This window comes from Setaria viridis, chromosome 3 (assembly GCF_005286985.2).
Source record: "Setaria viridis chromosome 3, Setaria_viridis_v4.0, whole genome shotgun sequence".
Classification (NCBI taxonomy): Eukaryota; Viridiplantae; Streptophyta; class Magnoliopsida; order Poales; family Poaceae; genus Setaria; species Setaria viridis.
In genome coordinates this window covers 5349323-5370497 of record NC_048265.2, presented here as the reverse complement: position 1 = coordinate 5370497, position 21175 = coordinate 5349323, and the positions used below count along the sequence as shown (strand labels likewise).

Genomic DNA, 21175 nt, shown 5'->3' with positions numbered 1-21175 from the left:
GCTTCTTCATAGTTCCACCCATGCTATATAGTTTGGGCGCAACATTAATAATGACCTTCCAAGTGGCACACTTATTCGGAAGCAGATATACATGGGCAGAGCCAGTGAGATGTGCTATAGTTTGGACTCGATATTAATAATGCCTTCCGAGTGACACACTCGTTCACACAGAGGACGAGAAAGATATATTGTAGTGCATGTAACGTGCTATGTTTGGGCTCCATGTTAGCAATGGTCTTTCATGTGACACACTCATTAGGAATTAGAGGACAAAAAACATACATGATCAATGGTGCAACACGGATGATCGTCATTAATACAAGTCAACAAGTGACGTGGATGTGCTCATCCGAGGATCGACCACAATGCAAGTGTACCTTTTTGCGCAGATGTTTTTCTCTTTAAGGTGAAAATATGACTTCCAACTACCATATAACGTTTATATTATTCTATCACCTATAAGATTTCTAGCCATCGCAGGATGAAACCATACATTGACATTCATATTGCCAGCTGAAAATTTATAAACATTAGTCGTGTCTTAGAATTAAATAAGATAGTGAATTAAAAAAAATACATAATAAAAAAAGAAATAAAAGACTGCACCATGGAATCGAACCCTGACATCAATGTTCCGAACAAGCAGCCATTGCAATAGTAATGTTAGGTACGTGGATAGCTAAAAAGTATTATCCATTACTCCTTGGCGTGACTATTATAGTATAACCGTATAATAAGAGAAGAGTAGAATGTTCAAACGCTACTATATGGTGTATTTTAATATTTTATTTAATTTTAAAACACATAATCTTTTTATTTCTACCATATAATGTTAACTGTTTTGATTCCGGTCGATGAAAAATTTATTTTAAACATGGCCCAACTCGCTTTTAACTGCTGGTCTGGGCCAGCGACGCATGCAGCAGCCTGGCCAACCAGACCGTGAGGTGAGTCATGCATGATGAGTGTGAGGGACTAAGGGAGTCCAGCTGCTGTGTGCCAAGAGGACTCAACGCTTTATTTTCTTGGGCCGTGCGTGCTTTCAGCCTAGAAACTAAGGGCAAAAATCGGCTGACCCCGTCAAGTTAGGCTAAAAAGAGTAAGGAAAAATAAACGATAAAACTTGTGCCGCATGAGACCCACTAACTCAAGTTGGATGGGTGGGTCATTTTTGCCAGTAGAGATGGTGTAATTTTAAAATGTGTCCAATTTCGTGTCATTTTGAAATGTTTTCAGTATCATATCAAAAATTATATTTAGGTGCCTATGAACAATTATTTGATACGATTTATGGCTTGTCTAGATGCTACTCACGGTTGAAAGCATATCTAACTTTGTATCAATTTAATATATTTTTAGTATCATATCAAAAAGCATATCTAGTTGGCTATAGACGATTGTTTGAAACGATTTATGATGTGTGTAGAGGGTACTAACGGTTAAAAGTGTGTCTAATTCCGTATTATTTTGAGACGATTTCAATAGCATGTTAAAAGATGTCTTTATATATCTCTTAACATTGAAAGCGTGTCAAATATTGCTTCACTTAGACTCATTCTCAAAATCATCACAAAAAGCATCTCTATGTGCTAATGTAGAGACGCTTTCAACCAGCATCACGCAGAAGTCTTGGAAATACTCTTGTTGATAAATAGATCTCCTGACTCCTGGTGGATGGTGAAATCCCATTCCCATTCCGTGTATTTCGACTTGCCTTTTGATTTTACATTACATTTGCACTTGCATGGTTTGTAGGGACATATATTTGAAGAACAAAGCTGCATGTTGCGCAGATCCGCCATATAATTTTGAGATTTTTGAGAGATGGGAAAATCTACCATTTGAAAAAGATACGAGGCAAAGATCAATATCCAGGGTCAACTTTAATTAAAGAACAAAAGTATGTTCAGGCCCCATTCTTTTTGAAACGCCAAAAGTATGTTCAGATTTGACGCAAAGAATCATGCACAGAATCAGCCAGCTAGCTAGCTCTCTTTAAACATTTGAGTCACAATTCAGCAAAGAACATCTGATCATACACAGAACAGAATAAGAGCACCTACGGCGATTGGGTTCCATCCATAATTCCTATATATAGAGGGGGTAAGGGCAGGTCCAAGTAATGAGTTAACTGCAGGATCAAACCTAGCCACTCATCGAGTATTGGCGCCATGAACACTAGCCATACAGAAGAAATAACAATAGAAGCTGTCCCCATTCAAGATCGAGTGAGGAGAGAAACTGAGAGGCTAGAGACTAACTTTTCACGGATTGACACCACAATCCATAGGTTTCCTCAACGCCTCCGAGGGATCGGCGGCCCTGGCGAGCGCTACATCATCCCGAGCGTCGTGGCCCTCGGCCCGTATCACCATGGCAGACAGGAGCTCCAAGAAATGGAGGAGGTCAAGCACGCCGCGGCATACTACTTCTGCGCACAGTCGGGCCACCCGGTCGAGGAGGTCTACGCCAAGATCCTCTCCATCGTGGACCAAGCCCGCAGCTGCTACGAAAAGGACGCGGCCGCACACTACAGCGATGCCAAGTTCGCGGATATGATGTTCCTGGATGGTTGCTTCCTGTTGATGTATATTGATACAGAAGGTTCTGTCCAGTATCCTCCCTTGTTGGAGAATAGCATGGTGCTGTCCATGGGTCCCTGCATGCTGAGGGACATCTTGCTGCTAGAGAACCAGCTCCCTTGGCTGGTCCTCGAGGCCCTCCTGACTTTCAAGCACGTGAAAGTGCAAGAGTTCCTAGTCGACAACGTACGAGATTTCATGGATGTCAGTGACCGTCCTGAAGAAGTCTTTGTCGTGAATGAAGACTACAGGGCGCCGCATTTGCTTGGCCTCGCCAGATTGTATGTGACTGGCAGCATGCCTCAGGATGAAGAGGCTCTGCCGGTCAGCTACTTCAACACTGCCACCATGTCCGCAATCCACCTAGCAGAGATAGGAATCCACATAACGGCCAGCAAGACGACATGGTTCGCCAACATGAGTCTCAGCCGCAGTGGCTGCCTCTTGGGTGATGAGCTCTCGATGTCACCGGTGTTTCTCAACGACTACACTGCTTGCTGGCTCGTCAACATGGCGGCCTTTGAGGCGCGTATATCCACGAGATATCCCATGGATGGCTTCCTTGTAAGCTCGTATCTATCCCTCTTGGCACTGCTCATGGACAAGGAGGAAGACATTCAAAAGCTCCGAGCGCATCACATTGTCAACGGCCTTCTCAGCAATCAGGAGATGCTCAACTTTTTTAAGACCATTGCCCGGCACCTGCGACTTGGCTATCGCTTCTTTGCCCTTCTAGAGGCGATCGAGGGCTACAAGAGGGAGAGGTGGGTGTGGATCATGGTCCATAGGTTCCTCTACCTCCACTGGAAGACCATAGTCACACTCATCTCAATCGCCAGTGTGCTTGTGGGGATCTTCAGAGCTCTCTTCTCCCTCAAATACCACTGAACCACAAGTTGTATCGATTAGAGATTTACCATGTCAGTCAATCAAAAATTGTTTGTTTCCTCTTACCCCTTGATGGTTGTAAAGTGTTGGTACAAAAGACTCTTCTGTCCTCGCTACACATCTGCCTGTAAGATCCTCTTTTTTTTTTTCCTTATACACTTTTTCACTTAGCAAAATACAGTTGGTGCCTATGAGTTGCATTCATGGACCTCGACCTGGTGCGCCAGCCTATCACAGGGATCTTATATTTGAGATTCGTGCGAAGCGCCTGGTTCGTTCGATCTTTCCCAACCCTAGTGTCCCGTCCCACCGTCCACCCTCTCCTGCTGCTCCCGCTCGCCCTGGTATTTTCAATCCCACCCTGTGCATTTTGAATTGCCTTTTGATTTTTCATTATATTCGAAAGAAACTAGCTAGCGGAGTGGCACATGCACTTGCATGGTACTTGAAAAAACAAATCTGCATGTTGTGCAGGTCCAAATTTGAACTTGCACAGTTGCACGAATGTTCCCTCCCCAGCAGTGCTCAAGCATGCCTTTAATCCTTTCTCGCTGCTCTCTGTCCATACTGATCCATAGTCCATGCCATACCGCCCAGAGATCCGCCTCCACAAACACAGCGAAACACGCCCATGGTGCCTGTCAAGTCAATAGAGCGCTGAGCGCCCACCAACACCACCCTGTTGTAAAAACCAGAGGCTCAACTCCTCTAATTTGCCAGGAAAAGGGAATCCCTGATCGGCGCTGGCGAGCAGCGGCCGTCAATCTCTTTCTAGACAAAAGGTCTTCTCCGTTCCACTCGATCTCGATGAATAAAATGTTCCACCGTTGATCTCTTCGCTTTGTAGCCGCTGGACACCGGATCCATGATCGCCTCCGATCTAACCTAATGCTGTTCATTCAGGTGGGCACCGTTCTGATGGGATCATGCCATCATGGGATGGGAGTGCCTCCGGTTCTAGGCGAATCCCGTGGCTGCCTTCCGCCGGCATCTAATATCTTCTGGAACCATCATAGTCTTCAGGTACGATCCATCTTTGTACTTGTGATTTGTCCAAGAGTTCATTTAGGATTATATTTCGACCGACTTGTGCTTGTGAGAACATTGGATTTAAGATCTTTGTGGATCTAGATGAAAACTAGGGAGAAGTTTAGGGACTTCAAGTGAAATTCATTCAAGCAACAATTCAACACCAAATCGCAATAGATAAATACAATATAGGAGGAGTGGAATTAAGAATTTGGAAGAGCAATTAGATAAACACAAGGATTTAATTGCGTCATAACTCATAAGCTTAGAGAAAGCTGAGATGACAATGATGCATTTCTTTTTTGATTGCTCAACAGCCATAAGCTTTTTGTTCTCAATTGGAATTCAGTGGGATACTGTACTCAGTTTACAGCACTTTCAGTCTGCATTTTTTATAAAGATTTTCATTACGGTTGCCTGGTGCATATGCAAAGAATGAAATGTAGCTATCTTTGATAATAGAGTCCCATCATGAAAAATCCAGGCTTAAGGAGATTATCCTGGATGAGCTATGTCGCTTAATTTGAAGATTAGCCTGCTGCCAGCTCATCCTGTTGGTTCATGTTGATCAATGTCCTCGTTCGTCGTCAGCTGCTTCTTCGATGCTTTTATCCTTTTGTCTTTTCTATCCAGCTGAGTAGGCCTAAGGCCAGCCCATCTATCCACATGGAAGCCCATCCGCGATGATTTTTTGGGTACTCGTCCACAATATAATTGTTGGCTCAGTCCTAGTAATGTTACCATAGCTGTCTGCTACAGTAAGCAAATTTCCTCAAAGGACTAATGTAGTGGAGTAGTGGACACATTAATATATAATGGTTGCTGCAGGGATGTTTCTTCTAGCTTGACTTCTTCCTCTTTTCATATCCCTAATCTTGATAATGAGTTTCATTTCTTTATAAGGTACAATGAGCAAATCTGATATATGAAACATGCAGACGATACACACGGCAACAAAATTTAATCGATTGAGCTACTATATACACTTAAACCACACAATGAATAAAATCGCGATACGAAGATGCCCTACATGACCATGAACATTATCTAGTACGACTCAATCTCTTGGGACTTATATACATTCCTACAAGCTATATAACAACCCATGTAAATTCTGAAAGCACAAACACATGGGCCACGGGGTAGGGTTTCTCCACCCACCAGGAGATTTATTTGACAAGAAGAGTATTCAATGGCTGCGTGATACCTTGGAGTTGGAAGGCTCATACTCATCTTGGTTCAAGCTCTGTGAGCGACACCTCATTTGATGACATTGTTGCCTTTGCCCTGTTATACGCACCCGAGTAAAGGTGTGAATGATCTCCCATCTCTGGAATGCAAAATGTTGGCTTTGATGGGACCTGGAGCGACACCATGTTGCTGCTGAGCATGATGTTTACAGATGACACCATCGGCTGATCTGCAGGGCTGTCCTGAACACAGAGTAGCCCGATGTTGACAAGCTTTGACATCTGGTCTTGAGGAGCTCAGCAGCCCAGCAGGAATGGATCCAGCAACTCTGCGGTTGCCCCCTTGGTCCAGTGCTCCCATACCTGCAGATATGTGGTCAACTATTTCGCTGCTACAAGAAAGTAGTTCCGTATACACTCTGTCAGCTACACAAGTACTCACAAGGCTTAAGAGGTCGACAGATTGCTCGGAGTCATCAAAGGTAGTGTTCTTCCTCCCTGTGACCATCTCCAAGATCAATACACCAAGACTGAAAACGTCTGACTTGACTGAATACTGCCCGTGCATCGCGTATTCTGGTGCCATGTATCCACTGAAATTCGAACATAACAGTTATCGTCCAAATATGAACCAAACATTTGTTGCTAAAATATGAACCAAAAAATTATCCTCATAGGCCGATATAGCTTTGCTATCTCGATACTTTGTTAAGGTAATGCAGAATAATACTATGTTCCAGCAATGTGACTAGTGACACCCTGGGATTGATCCTGGTCGAAGAGTTTTGCTAAGCCATAGTCTGAGATCTTTGGGTTGTAATCAAAGTCAAGTAGCACATTGCTTGGCTTGAGGTCTCGATGAACTATCTTCAGTTGAGAGTCTTCATGGAGATACTGCAAGCCTCGAGCAACTCCATTTATAATCTTGAGTCTCTGTTCTCTGAATTTTTATATGTCAAATGCTATATTTCCCTGTGTTCTTTATTTTTTTTGAAAAAGTCCATTTTACTCCCCTCACCTATTTACTTTGTCCGCTTAACCCCCTAAGCAAAATTTAGGCTCACTTTACTCCTCCAAACTATTTCATTTGGTCCAATCGACCCCCTAATTAGATTTTTCCTTTTTATTTCTTCACGTATGCTCTACGTTAGAAAAATGCTTTAGAGATTTTTCATGATTATTTTTCATACAATTTTGTATATCTAAGATCAATTTTGTATTAAATATTCGTAACCTATGAAAATAACCATGAAAAATTCTTAGTATATTTTTTACATAAGGCATCATGTTTTATAATTTGAACTCAAAATCCAACTCATACATGGAGAAAAAAAAGAGAAATCTAATTAGCGGGGAGATTGGACCAAATAAAATAGTTCAGGGGAGTAAGTTGAGCCTAAATTTTATTCGGGGGGTCAAGCGGACAAAGTGGATAGGTGAGAGGAGTAAAATGGACTTTTTTCTATTTTTTTATTTTTGTATTTTTATACTAAAAGTACAAGTGCCTTGCGGAGCTCGACTGCCTGAATAGCATCTAGTGTTTTTTGTATTGCTCTCTAAGAACAAAAGGTTTGTGGCACTCATGATAATTGTATTGTAAACTGAGTCATTTTGAGAACTGCGGCAAAAAGAAATGTGCCAAAAATAATGGTGTCGAGGCTTGTCTTTGGCATGTATTCATACACAAGCAGTTTCTCTTGTTCTTCCAAGCAAACGCCTTTGAGTCTCATGAGATTTTTGTGTTGAAGCTTGGCAACTAATACTTTTCAGCTCTTGTACTCCTTGTCTGGATCCAAGTGAAAGCCTCTTCACTGCTATTTCTTGGCCATCAGAAAGGACTCCCTGCGTGTGTTGAAAGATTAGATGGCAATGAGTTAACGTGGCTGCCTTATCCGGCTCACGGATCCATGTTAATATATAGGCCACTATGCGTTAGGAATTACAGAGTTTGAGTTACAACTTGTGTATGAAGAATCTCGGTTAAACTACAGCTATCTCTAAGCTTTTACCAACCAAGTCCAACATTATCACGTGTACAGACAGGAACCGTATACTATACTTACAGTCCATGTGTACAACATTTACATATCGTTTACAAGAGAAACAAATACTTCTAACATGTGTGACAAGGTTCTCAACAATCAACTGAGCTGCAACAAACACATCAGGGTTTAGATATGATTGCTACCTTATAAACCGCAATGAACCCTCCTTCGCCAAGCTTATTGCTTTCAGAAAAGTTATCTGTTGCTTCCCGTAGCACGGATATAGGTCGAGAAGGAGCGAATCTATGACTTGGATATAATCTGGATTAGGAGAATCTGTTGGCAGGAGAATAGATACATGGTGATATAGCTTGTAAACACATTGATTTCCATTTATGAAACTTGATTACTTTAGAAGTCTGTGAACGAATAAATATTATATACATGCCGTCTTAATAGAATGTGTGCAGTCAGTTGTTATAGAATCTTTTACCAGTAATAAAAAAATAAAACAGTTTCTCATGAAAATGTTTTAGAAGACGTATAAAAATACTCTAACTGTACTAAAAATATTAAATCTTAGATATATGTAGGGGATTAACCATATGTCTTCACTACTTAAAAAACACAAGTTGGTGTTGACTATATATGTCTAAAACGCCAAGTAAAATAGAACTGCTGGATCGGAGTACATGGAAGTTAATCATCATTCTCTTATGCTGTAGCCAATTGATTCATTACCTGTGTTTCTTATTAATTAAAATGATTAATGAACATAACCGGGCTTACATGGTTTTCCTGAAGACTTCTGTGTTGATGTTCTCATACTCCAAAAACAAAGCATATCGTCACAGCTGTGAGACCTAATATTGCAGCAGCTAAAGGCACTGCAATGGCCAAAGCCCATCCTATCCTATGATTTCTTGTTCCTGAAAAGTGTAAACAGTACCAGAAGGGACCTCACATTAGCTGTGTGAAGATCTCTGATCCCTTAGCCACCATTTTTGTTAGCATTTCTCCTATAGAAAAAAGTTCACTGAGTCGGTGAGTCCTCACTAGCAGTCACAGTTTACGATTTTGGTAAACCTAGTTATAAATCTGTATCTATACTTAATTACCAATCTTTTCTTGTTGGTATATATTGTCATGGACCTGTTGCCGACTACATTCTTTGCAGATTACTAGTACTTTGTTAGGCCTTAAATAAAAGTTTTAAGGAATAGGTATGATGAAACAAGACTGTCTAGTTATCTGTCCAGAAGAAATCATCAACCAAAACCCATAACTACTCCCTCCGTTTCAACATATAGCTAGTTATAGTTTTTCTAAGTACATAGATTTTACTACGCACATAAATATATTGTATCTAGAAAACAAAAACAATCTGCATTTTGGAACGGAGGGAGTACAAGCGATTCACGTTGAAGCAACTCACGGTGGCTGATTGCCGGTGGCGTCATGTTCACTGGCGGCGGCCCGGGCGGCCCCGGGAGTTGCAGTTGCAGTAGCGGGCGGCCAGAGAAGAAAGGATATGTCTCGAATCGGAAGCTGCACCGCACTCCGAAAAGTCTCCCGCCATGCTTGCCGGTGAAATACGAGTACATAGGCATGAACCTCCTAATGATGTTGCCGAGGCATGTCCGGCAGTCGGCAGCCGCCATGTCCGGCGTGCACTGAGCCAGCGAGTAAATCTTGGGGTAGGTCTCGTCGAACGCCACATCCCCTGTGCCGAAACGCCTGACCTGGTCCGCCGCCGCGTAGTCGGCGGTGGCGTCGACGAGCCGGCGGGAGGCAGCGCCGAACGTCCCTAACGCTGACGCACTGACGCTGTCGGAGCTCCACGCGACGTACATCCCCCGGTTGTCGGTGGCGTTGGCGAGGAAGTCCCAGTCGGCGTAGCGGAGGATGCAGGGGTCGTCGTACATGGTGGCGCCCTTGCTGAGCGCGCACAGCTGCTGCGCGTTCTGGAATGCCGCGGCGACGCAGTGCGCGCACGAGGAAGCATTGGTGTCGCCGCGGCAGAGCGCGAGGGCGTACACCACGTCCGGCGCCGTGCCCGCGGCGCCGGTGGTGAAGAGGGACGGGGAGGAGGACGCGTTGTTTGGGAGGGCGCTCGCGAGGCGGCGGATGTTGGCTTGGTAGGTGAAGTTTTTAGATTAAGAAACATTGTCCGGCCTCGATCATCCTCAAAATGTCTACAGCCAACAAACTTACAGATACCCTTGACAATGCAGCCAGCTCTCAGGCTGCTCCTGAAGCTCTAAGCTTCAACATGCAAAGTTCAAACAGAAGGTAAACAAAGTTCCTGGCACACCCTACGAAGAAACTAGACCAGACTCAACTCCCAGAATACTGGTAAACGAGCTTGCCAACCACCAAAACAGCTTTCCGAGCACAGATCTGTAAGTAGGCATCTTATGGCATCAATCCTAAAGTTCCATCCACATTTATTGAAGAAATCTAAGGCTGTAGTTTCAAGTCTACTGCAATTCTTCTTCAAAGCAGCTTTCTCTTCCTCCTTAGATAGCACCGCCCAAGCCCTTGTCTAGTAAGTCCCTCTGAAAATTACCGGCAAAAAGGAGTTAGCGGTAGTTCCTCTAAACAGCACATCATTTCTATTCAACCACATAGCCCAACACAGGGCAGAAGCTCCTACTATCATCTGGTTTCTATATTTCTAGGGGTAACCTCTAGTCCAAGATGCCAGCATATTAGGAGCACTAATGGACGGTTGAACTACACTGTATTCCAAACAAATCTTGCTAAGTGGCAATCAAAAAATAGGTGCTACACTGTCTCGTCTGCGTTGCAAAAACAACACTTGGTGCTACCATGCCATCTTCTCTTTGCAAGATTGTCCTTTGTTAGGATCACTCCCTTTTTCAAGTACCATAAGAAGACTTTGATCTTTAATGGTATTTTCAGCTTCCATACTGTATAAGAGGAAGGAGTTCCTTCAGCCTGCATTATCTCTCTGTACATAGATTTTACCGTGAAGTCTTTGCTTTTGTTTAAATTCCAACAAAACTTATCTTCCTGATCATGTAAGCCATGAACAACTATTTCAGCCACCAATTTTAACCATTCAGTCAATTTGTTTCCTGTAAGAGCTCTTCTAAATGACACATTAAGGGGAGTACATCCACAAACCTTGGCAACAGTTTCATCTTTCCTCCTGGCTATATTGTATAAAGAAGGGAATCTCTCCCTAAGAGCTGTCTTTCCAATCCACACATCTTCCCAAAATCTGGTTTTCTTTCCATTGTATACTTCAAACCTACCCATTGTCAAGAATTGATCTTTCATTTCCATAAGTCCTGTCCAGAATTGAGAATCTCCCTTTTTCTTCTTCACTTGCGTAAGAGTCTTATTGCTTAAGTACTTTTGTCTAAGCAATTTTTGCCATACCCCTGCCTCATTCAGAAGCTTAAATCGCCACTTGCTTAACAAGCATCTATTTTGCACTTCCAAATTGGATATGCCCAATCCTCCTACACTTTTTGGTACGCACAGAATACTCCATTTGGCCAGTCTATATTTCTTTCTGTGTTCATCACATTGTCAAAAGAATCTAGACCTGTAATAGTCCAATCTTTTGAGAACACCTTTAGGTATTCTAAAGAAGGACATCATAAACATTGGTAGACTAGATAGAACAGAATTAATAAGTACTAACCTGCCTTCAACTGACATTAATTTACTCTTCCAGCTTGCTAATTTTTTCTGAAATCTCTCTTCAACCACTTTCTTTAGCAAGTTTACGGTGGTACATAGGGATACCGAGATATCTAAAAGGCAAGGTTCCTTCCTTGCAACCAAAGATCTCCACATATTCCTTGGCTATGCCTTTTGCCTCCCCAAAACAGTACAAATCACTCTTATGGAAGTTGATTTTAAGTCCTGAGATTTTTTCAACTCCACATATTCCTTGGCTATGCCTTTTGCCTCCCCAAAATAGTACAAATCACTCTTATGGAAGTTGATTTTAAGTCCTGAGATTTTTTCAAAAGTACTTAGTACCAACTTCAGGTTTTTTTGCCTATTCTATATCATTTTTTTTTAAAAAAAGAATTGTATCATCCGCATATTGGAGGATAGATAATCCTCCATCTACTAGATGTGGTACTAGACCCTTAATCTGTTCTGTTTCCTTAGCTCTGGATATAAGCACTGCTAACATATCAGCTACCACATTAAACAAAATTGGTGATGTCTCAGACATTTTTTTTTTCTGAAAGAAATGACCAATGTCATCATTTACTTTAACCCCTACACTTCCCCCACTAACTATGTTTTCAATCCATTTACACCATGTAGGTGAGAAACCCTTTATTCTGAAAGCATGTTGTAGAAAAGGCCAATTAACCTATGCTTTTTCAAAGTCTAATTTGAGAATTATCCCATCTTGTTTTTTCCTACACAATTCATGTATTGTCTCCTGTAGTATAACCACTCCTTCCATAATGTATCTACCAGGCAAGAAGGCTGTCTGGGATGGTTTTATCACTTTATTAGCCACCAGGGAAAATCTATTAGCCATTACCTTTGTAAAGATTTTGAAACTAACATTTAACATGCAGATTGGCCTATATAGCTGGATCATCTTGACTTCCTTCAATTTTGGGATTAAAGTGATAATTCCAAAATTTAAACTATACAAAGGTAACTTATCCCTATGGAAATCCTCAAACATGGCCATTAGGTCATCTTTGATGAGGCTCCAAAATACCTGATAAAACTCAACTGGGAACCCATCAGGACCTGGGGCTTTGTTATGATTCATTTGGAAAATGGCTTCTCTAACTTGTTTTTCTGTAAACTTTTCTGTCAATATCTTATTTTCCTCCCTTGTTACTTGAGGAATATCCTCTACCAAAGACTCATTCATAGAATAATTGTTACTCATTTTTGATCCAAATAAACTTTTATAATACTTTGTGATATACTTTTTAAGATTCTCTTCCCCTTCAATAATCCCCTCTTCCTGTTCAAGCCTGAAAACTCTAGTTTTTCCATGTTTTCCATTAGCTATCATATGGAAGTATTTTGTGTTGTTATCACCTTTCAGCATCTTAGTACTCTTTGCTCTTTGATACCATTTGACTTTTTCTTCTCTCAGAAGTTGGACTAACCTATCATGGATACATTGCTTTAAATCACATTCTTGCTGACTTAGCAGCTGTGATTCTGCCTTTTTGTCTAATTCATCTGCCCTTTTAAGGAGCTCCAATTTTTCTTTTTTATATTTCCCATTCACATTTTTTGCCCACCCTCTCAAGAATTGTCTTAGTCTCCTGATTTTGTTTTGCCATTCTTGTAATGGGGTAGAACCTTTTCTTTCTTTGTTCCATATATCAGATACTAATTCAAAGAAATCATTCCTTAATAACCATCTCAACTCAAATTTAAAACTTGGTTGTTTCTTACTCCTATCTTCCTGACCAGTGTTAAGCAGTAGAGGTGTATGGTCTGAAATTTCTCTACTCAAAACATCAACCGTGACTAATGGAAAGTGTTATTCCCATTCTGTACTGACCAACACTCTGTCCAATCTTTTATAGGTTGGCTTTTTTAATGAGTTAGCCCATGTGTATTTCCTTCCTGACATCTCTATTCCCTTCAAATTTAAGCTATCTATGATAGCATTAAAAAGGAAAGACCATTTATCATCATATTTGTCATTGTTTTTTTTACTTGGGTTTCTGATGATATTGAAATCTCCCCCAAGTACAATAGGCAAATTTTCCTTGCTGCATGTGTGGACTAGCTCCGTGAGAAAAGCCTCTTTAAATTCAGGCTGTGCTGCTCCATAAACAGCCCCCAGCACAAACTTAAAATTATCTTTCCTAGTTCTCAGTCTGAATTTCACATAAAAATTGCTTTCCGCTATACTTCCTATGTCTAGCTCGTCTAGATCTAATCCTAAGAGAATACCCCCTGATCTGCCATGTGGTTGTGACCAATGCCAAATGAAGTTTCTACCCCCACACAAGTTATTTAGTGTGGTCTGGGTGAAGTCTTTTTTTCCTGTTTCCAAAAGAGCTATGAAGGCTAAGTTCTGGTCTTTAACAGTGTCAGAAAGAAATCTAGTTTTAGCCAAGTCACTAAGACCTCTGCTATTCCAGAATATTCCTTTCATATGGAAACCATTTTGATATTAACATTAAGACCTTTTATTTTACAAGTCTTTCTCCTTAGTGACTTAGCACCTGACTTGTATTTTCCCACTCTATTGTATCCTTCTTTGTATTGAATATTATCATCAAAAACCTCTTCCAACAGATCCCCACATAATTCCGGAATAGCTCTATTTTCTATCTCTTCTATATCATCTTCTTCTCTATCACTGTCCAAAGTCCTCTCACTCTGGTTATCTAACTGATTCTCCTGATCCTTAATTTTACTCTCTAAAACAAAAAGCTCTCTTATCATCCTTTTCATTTCCTGTTTACTATCACCCATCCTAACCTCCAGTTGTTTAATATTATGGACAGCCGAATTTATAGGAACAGAAAAACAACTGCTAGTATCAAAGTTACCTTCATTATGCTCCAGGTTTTTTTTGGCTGCCATCTTCTCAATTTTTTCCATGATATGCTCATCCCCCGAGAGAGCCAACCTTGGACTAGCCCTAGTCGGTGTGATTACTAACTCAGGAATAGCAGCCACTTTCTGAAGTTCATCTCTTTCCTCTTCCTCCTCCCAACTGCCCTCTGACTCCTGCTCTTCATTTCTTTCATTCATCACCTTGTCTGTCATTTCATCCAAAGTTTTATCCACAACCTTATCCATTATCTCCCCAGCCTTTTTCTTAAGAAACAACATGAATTCCTTGTCATTCATATTCTGAACTCTCTCTTTTAGAGATACTTTTTGCCCGCAGCCCTGATCAACCTTGATGTTATCTGTGGTACTGCCTTCTTTCCCTTTAAATTCACTGCTATTTTTCCTTCTTTTTATTTCTCTAGTTGTCTCTGGATCATCCTGCATATACTCATCTTCACTGTCTTCACCCTCCCCTTCTCCTACTGCATCACCTTTCCAGTCAAAAACAACCTCTTCTCCATTCTCATCAGTCCCCACCTTCTCTACCTCAAATTCTAGTTCGAAATAGTGATGCCCTATCACCACATCAAGGTGTGATGGGATAACAAGAGATTAAGGGCTACCACACATATTCTCCCAAAATCATTTTCTCTAGTCATTTCCATATCAACAGTTTGAGTGGATCCCAACATAGATCCCACTGCCCACAAATTCATAAATTCTCTCAGGTTCTTCCTTAAGCCAAAGACTCTTACCCATACTTTAGGAAGTAGAAACCCCTCCTCCTTCTCATGCCATGTTTTTGTAGCCTCAGACCTGTTAGTACTCCTTCTTCTCTAACATCTGCCCCTCCAAAAGCTATAGCCCTCTGAAGTTCAGCTTTAGATGGAAACTTAGTAATGAAGGCGTTGCCCTCGTTAACCTCAAGCTCCCATTTCCACTTTCCAAGGTATAATTGTTGAAGCTATGTTATTACCTGTTCCTTAGTTAACTGCCCTCCTCCAATTCTGATCAGGACCATTTTGGAGTCCTTCCTTGCCCTAGGCAAAGGGGGGTGTGGGATATGATAGAAACCCAACCCATGGACAGCATAACCCACAGCATGTGCCACAGGTCTTGGTTGTTTCAGCAAAGGGCATTTGTGGTTAACATGTTCCTCACTATTACATATGACACAATACACAGTACTAGTGCATCTTGCCACCACATGCCCCTTCTTTGAACATCTAGAGCATTTGATACCTGCTTTTGCATCCTCTCCTTTCTCTTCCTCTCCTTCTGCTGCATCTGCCATCACTATGTCCATTTCAGTTGTTTCTCCTGCCTCCTTATGTTCACCGTCACCCATTTTCATCCTCCCTTTGTTCTCCTCTTCTTGCTGTTTACCTACCCCCATCCTTCCTCTGCCTTCTTCTTTTTGTGTGTCTGTTCTTTGGGAGCGTTCCTGCCATCTACTCCATCCACCATGCCCCCTCATAAACTCCCTTGCACTTCCTGGACCCTGCCTTCCTCTCCATCCTCCATAGTTTTGGAATTGTCCATCTCGAATTCTTTCACCCCCACTGATATGAACCCGCTAGGGTTGATTCCCGATCTTTCGATGAGAGAGGTGTGGATAACTCGATTGTTGGATGGAGACGACGTTCACGGCCCGACTACAGCCTTCCAAGCTGCGCCTTAGCAACCGATACACCACCTCCAATGGCTGCCGCGATCTTGTGGAGCGCGTCACCCGGCCACTAGGGCACTCGTCCTGCAAGCAATCGAAGAACTAGCAAGAACAAGTATAAAAAGTACTGAATTTACTAGATGAAGATGAAGGTTTCCAACTCAATCTCAATACGGTGGGGTTCCGAAGACAGCAAGACGGGCGGCTGATCCAGCACGCGCGCTTACAAGCAAGTAGCGAGAGCTAAACTTGATCTAAACAAAACCCAATCTGTTCGTGGCAGCTCTAATCCTTATTAATACCTAGGAGGACGACCAGGAGGGTTGTTGGGGTCGTGCTCCAACCCTAGGACATGTCTCTAATGGACCCAACTTGATACACGGCCCATTGGGCCAAAATAAGGCGACGCAGCACCTCTGGACAGAAAACCTCTCGGTAGTATTTCGATTATTGCGGCCGCCTCAGAATAGATATGGACATGAGTCGGGATCCATATGAAAATAGACTTCATAAGGATTCCAAGGAGTACTTGAACGCCCAAAACGGAGTCCGGATGAGGTTGTAGCGGCCGTTGCAAGTTGGGGTAGAGCTGCAGTCCGAATCCAGCGCCAAAACGTGTTGGATTGGATCTCTTTCTTTCCTTGGGCCAAAAGTGACGTGGTGGCCTGGTGGAGGACGTTGGGAATACTTGGACTTGGCCCCCAATCTACTTCTTTGGTCCTCCATGCCTTCCATGTGTGTTTAACACTATTTTTGATCCATGTATGTATTTCTGAAATTGACAACGAACACACATCATGGTGCAACATCGATTCATCAAATGTATCAAATACAATCATGGTAAAGAATTGTTTCACCTGTGAATCAAAAGTTACTAATGTGGTTGTATCCGAGCAGGTTATGTCCTCAGCATTCTCCCCTTCTTGGCTGCAAGTCGTCCTCGACTTGCTCCAATGGCATTCTAAGGTGGTGGCTTTGATGTTAGAGCACGGAGCGACGGCCATGCTGCATGGCCACAACCAGTAATGCTCCCCTTCTTTAGCCTTACCCTGTTGTATTTGGGAAAAACTAGAAAAACTTTGCAACACATTATTAGTGTTAGTACAACCCTCTATTTGATCATGGTATTGTTGCCCAAAAGGATATTTCAGATTAGAGCAAATATAAACTTTATGCACCAAATATTCTCCTTTGCTGTCGTATTTGCCAATTGCATGAAGCGAACAATGATTAAAACTTGGCAAACTAGAATCAAATTTAAGTTTCTCTTTTAGACAATTTAGATTACACAAAACATCAAATTCAATATAACCCAAAGTATTTAAAGAGGATAGCAAATTCAGTTCATCTTGTGCACAACTAATAGGATGAAATAGCTTTTCTTCAGCACATTTATATGTTTCCAAACGAAAAGTATCACACTTATTTGTTACTTGTGGCATAGGAGTAAAAGAATCATCATCACACAAGTCTTCTTTATCACAAGGAACAGCAAGTAATTCCTTTTGTGACAAAGGAAAATCAACAGTGGGTTCCACTATTTGTTGCTCGTCATTAGCATGCAAGGTGGACAAATTTTGGACATTATGGGTCACATCATTATTGCAAGTATTCACAGATAATAGAATCTCCTTTTCAGCATTGAGAGCAAGACAATACAATTGAGCAAGATGCATGCATGATTTGCTAATTAACAAAGTTCGAATTTCAGAATTGAGCCCTCTCATGAACCTACTCATCACATCTTCCATGCATTCATCTAATCCACCATACATGATACAAATTTTAAAATCATGGAAGTATTCTTTCACAGTCCTACTACCTTGCCTCAAGTTGTCTAATTTAGCAAGCAAATAATCAGCATAATATTCAGGAATGAATGCAGCTCTAAAAAGAAATTTAAAGTCTTCCCAATATTCTAGAACTTTCTTACACCTACAAATGTGTTTCCATTGTAGCAAGGCAAATTCAGTCAAAATATTAGAAGTAATATAAATCTTTTATTTCTCGGACAGGTCATGCTCATCAAATTCATTATCTACTTTTATCTCCCAATCAATGTAAGCTTTAGGATCAAACTTACCATCATATAACGACAAGTATTGAATGACATCTTGAATATGAGAGTCTAGTTTCAACAGCTCAAACATCTCCATATCACCTGCCATGATTAGTAGAAAACAAGAAACACAAAAATAATATGTATCCTCCTGTCAACTACTAGGATGTGTCGGTTGTAATTCTCTCAAACTCAACTTGTAAAAACAAGCCCTTACAAGTTCTTACCAAGCCAAACAGGAGGTGACAGCAACCAACAAGTCTACAACCATGGAGTGAAGTGTATCGGTGCCGCAGCAACAAAAAACCTGTCAAGCTGTAGTCGAATATGTGGAGCTGTAGGTGGGCTTAAGCAAGGAAATATACTAGCACCACGTTAGTCACAAAAGCAAGTTGAGTAATCATTCAACGGTGGTACTGTGCTGGTCCTAGGCTAAACCATGCTAGAGACGTGAGCCTAGGCACAAAGGTAGTCACTGAAAAGAGAAACTAGCACAGCACAAAGAAATCAACAGATTCAGCCCCTTCTTTCTTCTCCTTCTCTTGTCTTTTTTCTTCTTCTTCTTTTTTTTATTTCTTTTTTTTTGTTTCTTTTTTTTTGCAGAGGCCTAAAACTTTATTTGGTACTATAACAACCCAAACAATAAGGCTATTGCACACAGCCCCTTCGAATATTAGATTTAACAACTCTTGTTAATACAGCAGATGCGGAAATCTCTAAGATGATTGTGGAGCGCTCAGACTGAATTTTGCTGCAAGGTCAGATCCATTGGAAAGAAGACAACTTCAAGTTTCCAGATTGTATTTAAACTCCCAAATCGGACATCATATGAAATCGTGGTGGTAGAAACGAAGCAATGATGTATATGGTGATGGTGGATCTCGTGGTGACCAAAACGTGATAGAACTCAAAACTCTAAAGGAATAGACACTAAGACCAGCAACTTGACGCAACCGATGCAACCAAAAACTCAACAAGCCCAAACTAAGCAATGCTAGCAAAGGCTCAAAGGGTTTATAGGATTGCAGGTAAACTAATCTACTATCTTTTTTGTGCTTTTCTGGACTATAGGTAATTAAAAACAGCAAGGAACTGGAAGTCTCACACCGATAAACCTTGCTCTGATTACCAACTGATATGAACCCGCTAGGGTTGATTCCCGATCTTTCGATGAGAGAGGCGTGGATAACTCGATTGTTGGATGGAGACGACGTTCACGGCCCGACTACAGCCTTCCAAGCTGCGCCTTAGCAACCGATACACCACCTCCAATGGCTGCTGCGATCTTGTGGAGCGCGTCACCCGACCACTAGAGCACTCGTCCTGCAAGCAATCGAAGAACTAGCAAGAACAAGTATAACAAGTACTGAATTTACTAGATGAAGATGAAGGTTTCCAACTCAATCTCAATACGGTGGGGTTCCGAAGACAGCAAGACGGGCGGCTGATCCAGCACGCGCGCTTACAAGCAAGTAGCGAGAGCTAAACTTGATCTAAACAAAACCCAATCTGTTCGTGGCAGCTCTAATCCTTATTAATACCTAGGAGGACGACCAGGGGGGTTGTTGGGGTCGTGCTCCAACCCTAGGATATGTCTCTAATGGACCCAACTTGATACACGGCCCATTGGGCCAAAATAAGGCGACGCAGCACCTCTGGACAGAAAACCTCTCGGTAGTATTTCGATTATTGCGGCCGCCTCAGAATAGATATGGACATGAGTCGGGATCCATATGAAAATAGACTTCATAAGGATTCCAAGGAGTACTTGAACGCCCAAAACGGAGTCCGGATGAGGTTGTAGCGGCCGTTGCAAGTTGGGGTAGAGCTGCAGTCCGAATCCAGCGCCAAAACGTGTTGGATTGGATCTCTTTCTTTCCTTGGGCCAAAAGTGACGTGGTGGCCTGGTGGAGGACGTTGGGAATACTTGGACTTGGCCCCCAATCTACTTCTTTGGTCCTCCATGCCTTCCATGTGTGTTTAACACTATTTTTGATCCATGTATGTATTTCTGAAATTGACAACGAACACACATCATGGTGCAACATCGATTCATCAAATGTATCAAATACAATCATGGTAAAGAATTGTTTCACCTGTGAATCAAAAGTTACTAATGTGGTTGTATCCGAGCAGGTTATGTCCTCAGCATTCCCACTGTCAGTTCTAGCTACAAACCTTCTCCCAGGTGCTTCCCCTATGCCATCCCTGCCGCCCGTCATGGTGTATCCACTGCCAACACGCCACCCGCTTCCGAATCCCTCTCTCTGTTCACCATCTGGCAACCGATCCTAATTCAATCTGTCACCATGAGCCGCTCTACCTCCTATCACTCCTCTTGCTCCATATCCTCGCCTCATCTTGCCTTCTCCACTTGCCACCGACAATATTCTTTCCTTTCTATGTGGATTGTCAATATGGTTCGTGGTGTGATTTGGAAAGTGCTGGGGGATGAAGCCTTTGCCAGACTTAACTCTCTGCCATCCGTTTTTCTCCCCAGCCGAGGCGTCTCTTTGGTTCCTATGTTGTTGCAGAGCTGCCATGGTAGCAGTTGCGAGGTGGCGAGGGGCGCGTGGAAGATGACAAGAAAGAGGATCAAGGCGGAGGCGGCAAGGCCGTAGGAAAGTGCGGGATTGTAGCATATGGCGGTCGTCATCGCCATGGTTGGTGGGGTTGATGCGGGGACAGCCAAAAGGACTGGAGGAGCATGCCACTACTCACTCACTAACAGGTTTGCAATTCAAACTTTTGGACGATAGGAATAGGAAAGGTTCCAACTGTAGGCAGGAGGTGAGGCAACAATAAGTCAATAAGACAGAAAGGAAAGAGTTGGGTAGAAGAAACAGGCTAATTGTCTGAACCAAGATGAACAGCTCAAAAGTAAGGAATTGAGATGCAGCTGGGTACTTAATAAAAACCTTACCTTCTAACTTAAAATTTTGGTTTTCTTATACTCCCTCCATTCCAAATTGTAGGTCGTTTTGATTTTTTTAGGTTCATAGCTATTATTATGCACATAGACATACATAATATCTAGATGCATAAAAAAACTATACACCTAGAAAAATTAAAACAACCTACAATTTGGAACGGAGCAGTATAATAATTTTATGGGGATGTTGACAGCACTGAGCGCTAGAGTCAAGTTCAAAAGACAGCCGCGGCACATGGGCCGACTGCTAAGGGAAAAAATGCTACTCTAAACGCCGGTCAAGCAATTGTAGAGA

General features: G+C 42.0%; 1 protein-coding gene and 1 pseudogene across 1 annotated transcript; one reads left to right on the top strand and one right to left on the bottom strand.

Moving 5' to 3' along the window:
* The first annotated feature begins 2114 nt into the window (after positions 1 to 2114).
* LOC117848246 (UPF0481 protein At3g47200) lies at positions 2115 to 3485 on the top strand. Its single transcript, XM_034729581.2, has one exon. It carries the CDS (start codon positions 2172 to 2174, stop codon positions 3468 to 3470), a length of 1299 nt encoding a protein of 432 aa, XP_034585472.1. The 5' UTR covers positions 2115 to 2171; the 3' UTR covers positions 3471 to 3485.
* Positions 3486 to 5728: 2243 nt separating this feature from the next.
* On the bottom strand, positions 5729 to 20718 carry LOC117848244 (cysteine-rich receptor-like protein kinase 10; annotated as a pseudogene).
* Positions 20719 to 21175: the final 457 nt, after the last annotated feature.

What these genes read in the sequence shown, in the direction of transcription:
- LOC117848246 (XM_034729581.2), top strand. Translation starts at nt 2,172, where the DNA reads ATGAACACTAGCCATACAGAAGAAATAACAATAGAAGCTGTCCCCATT.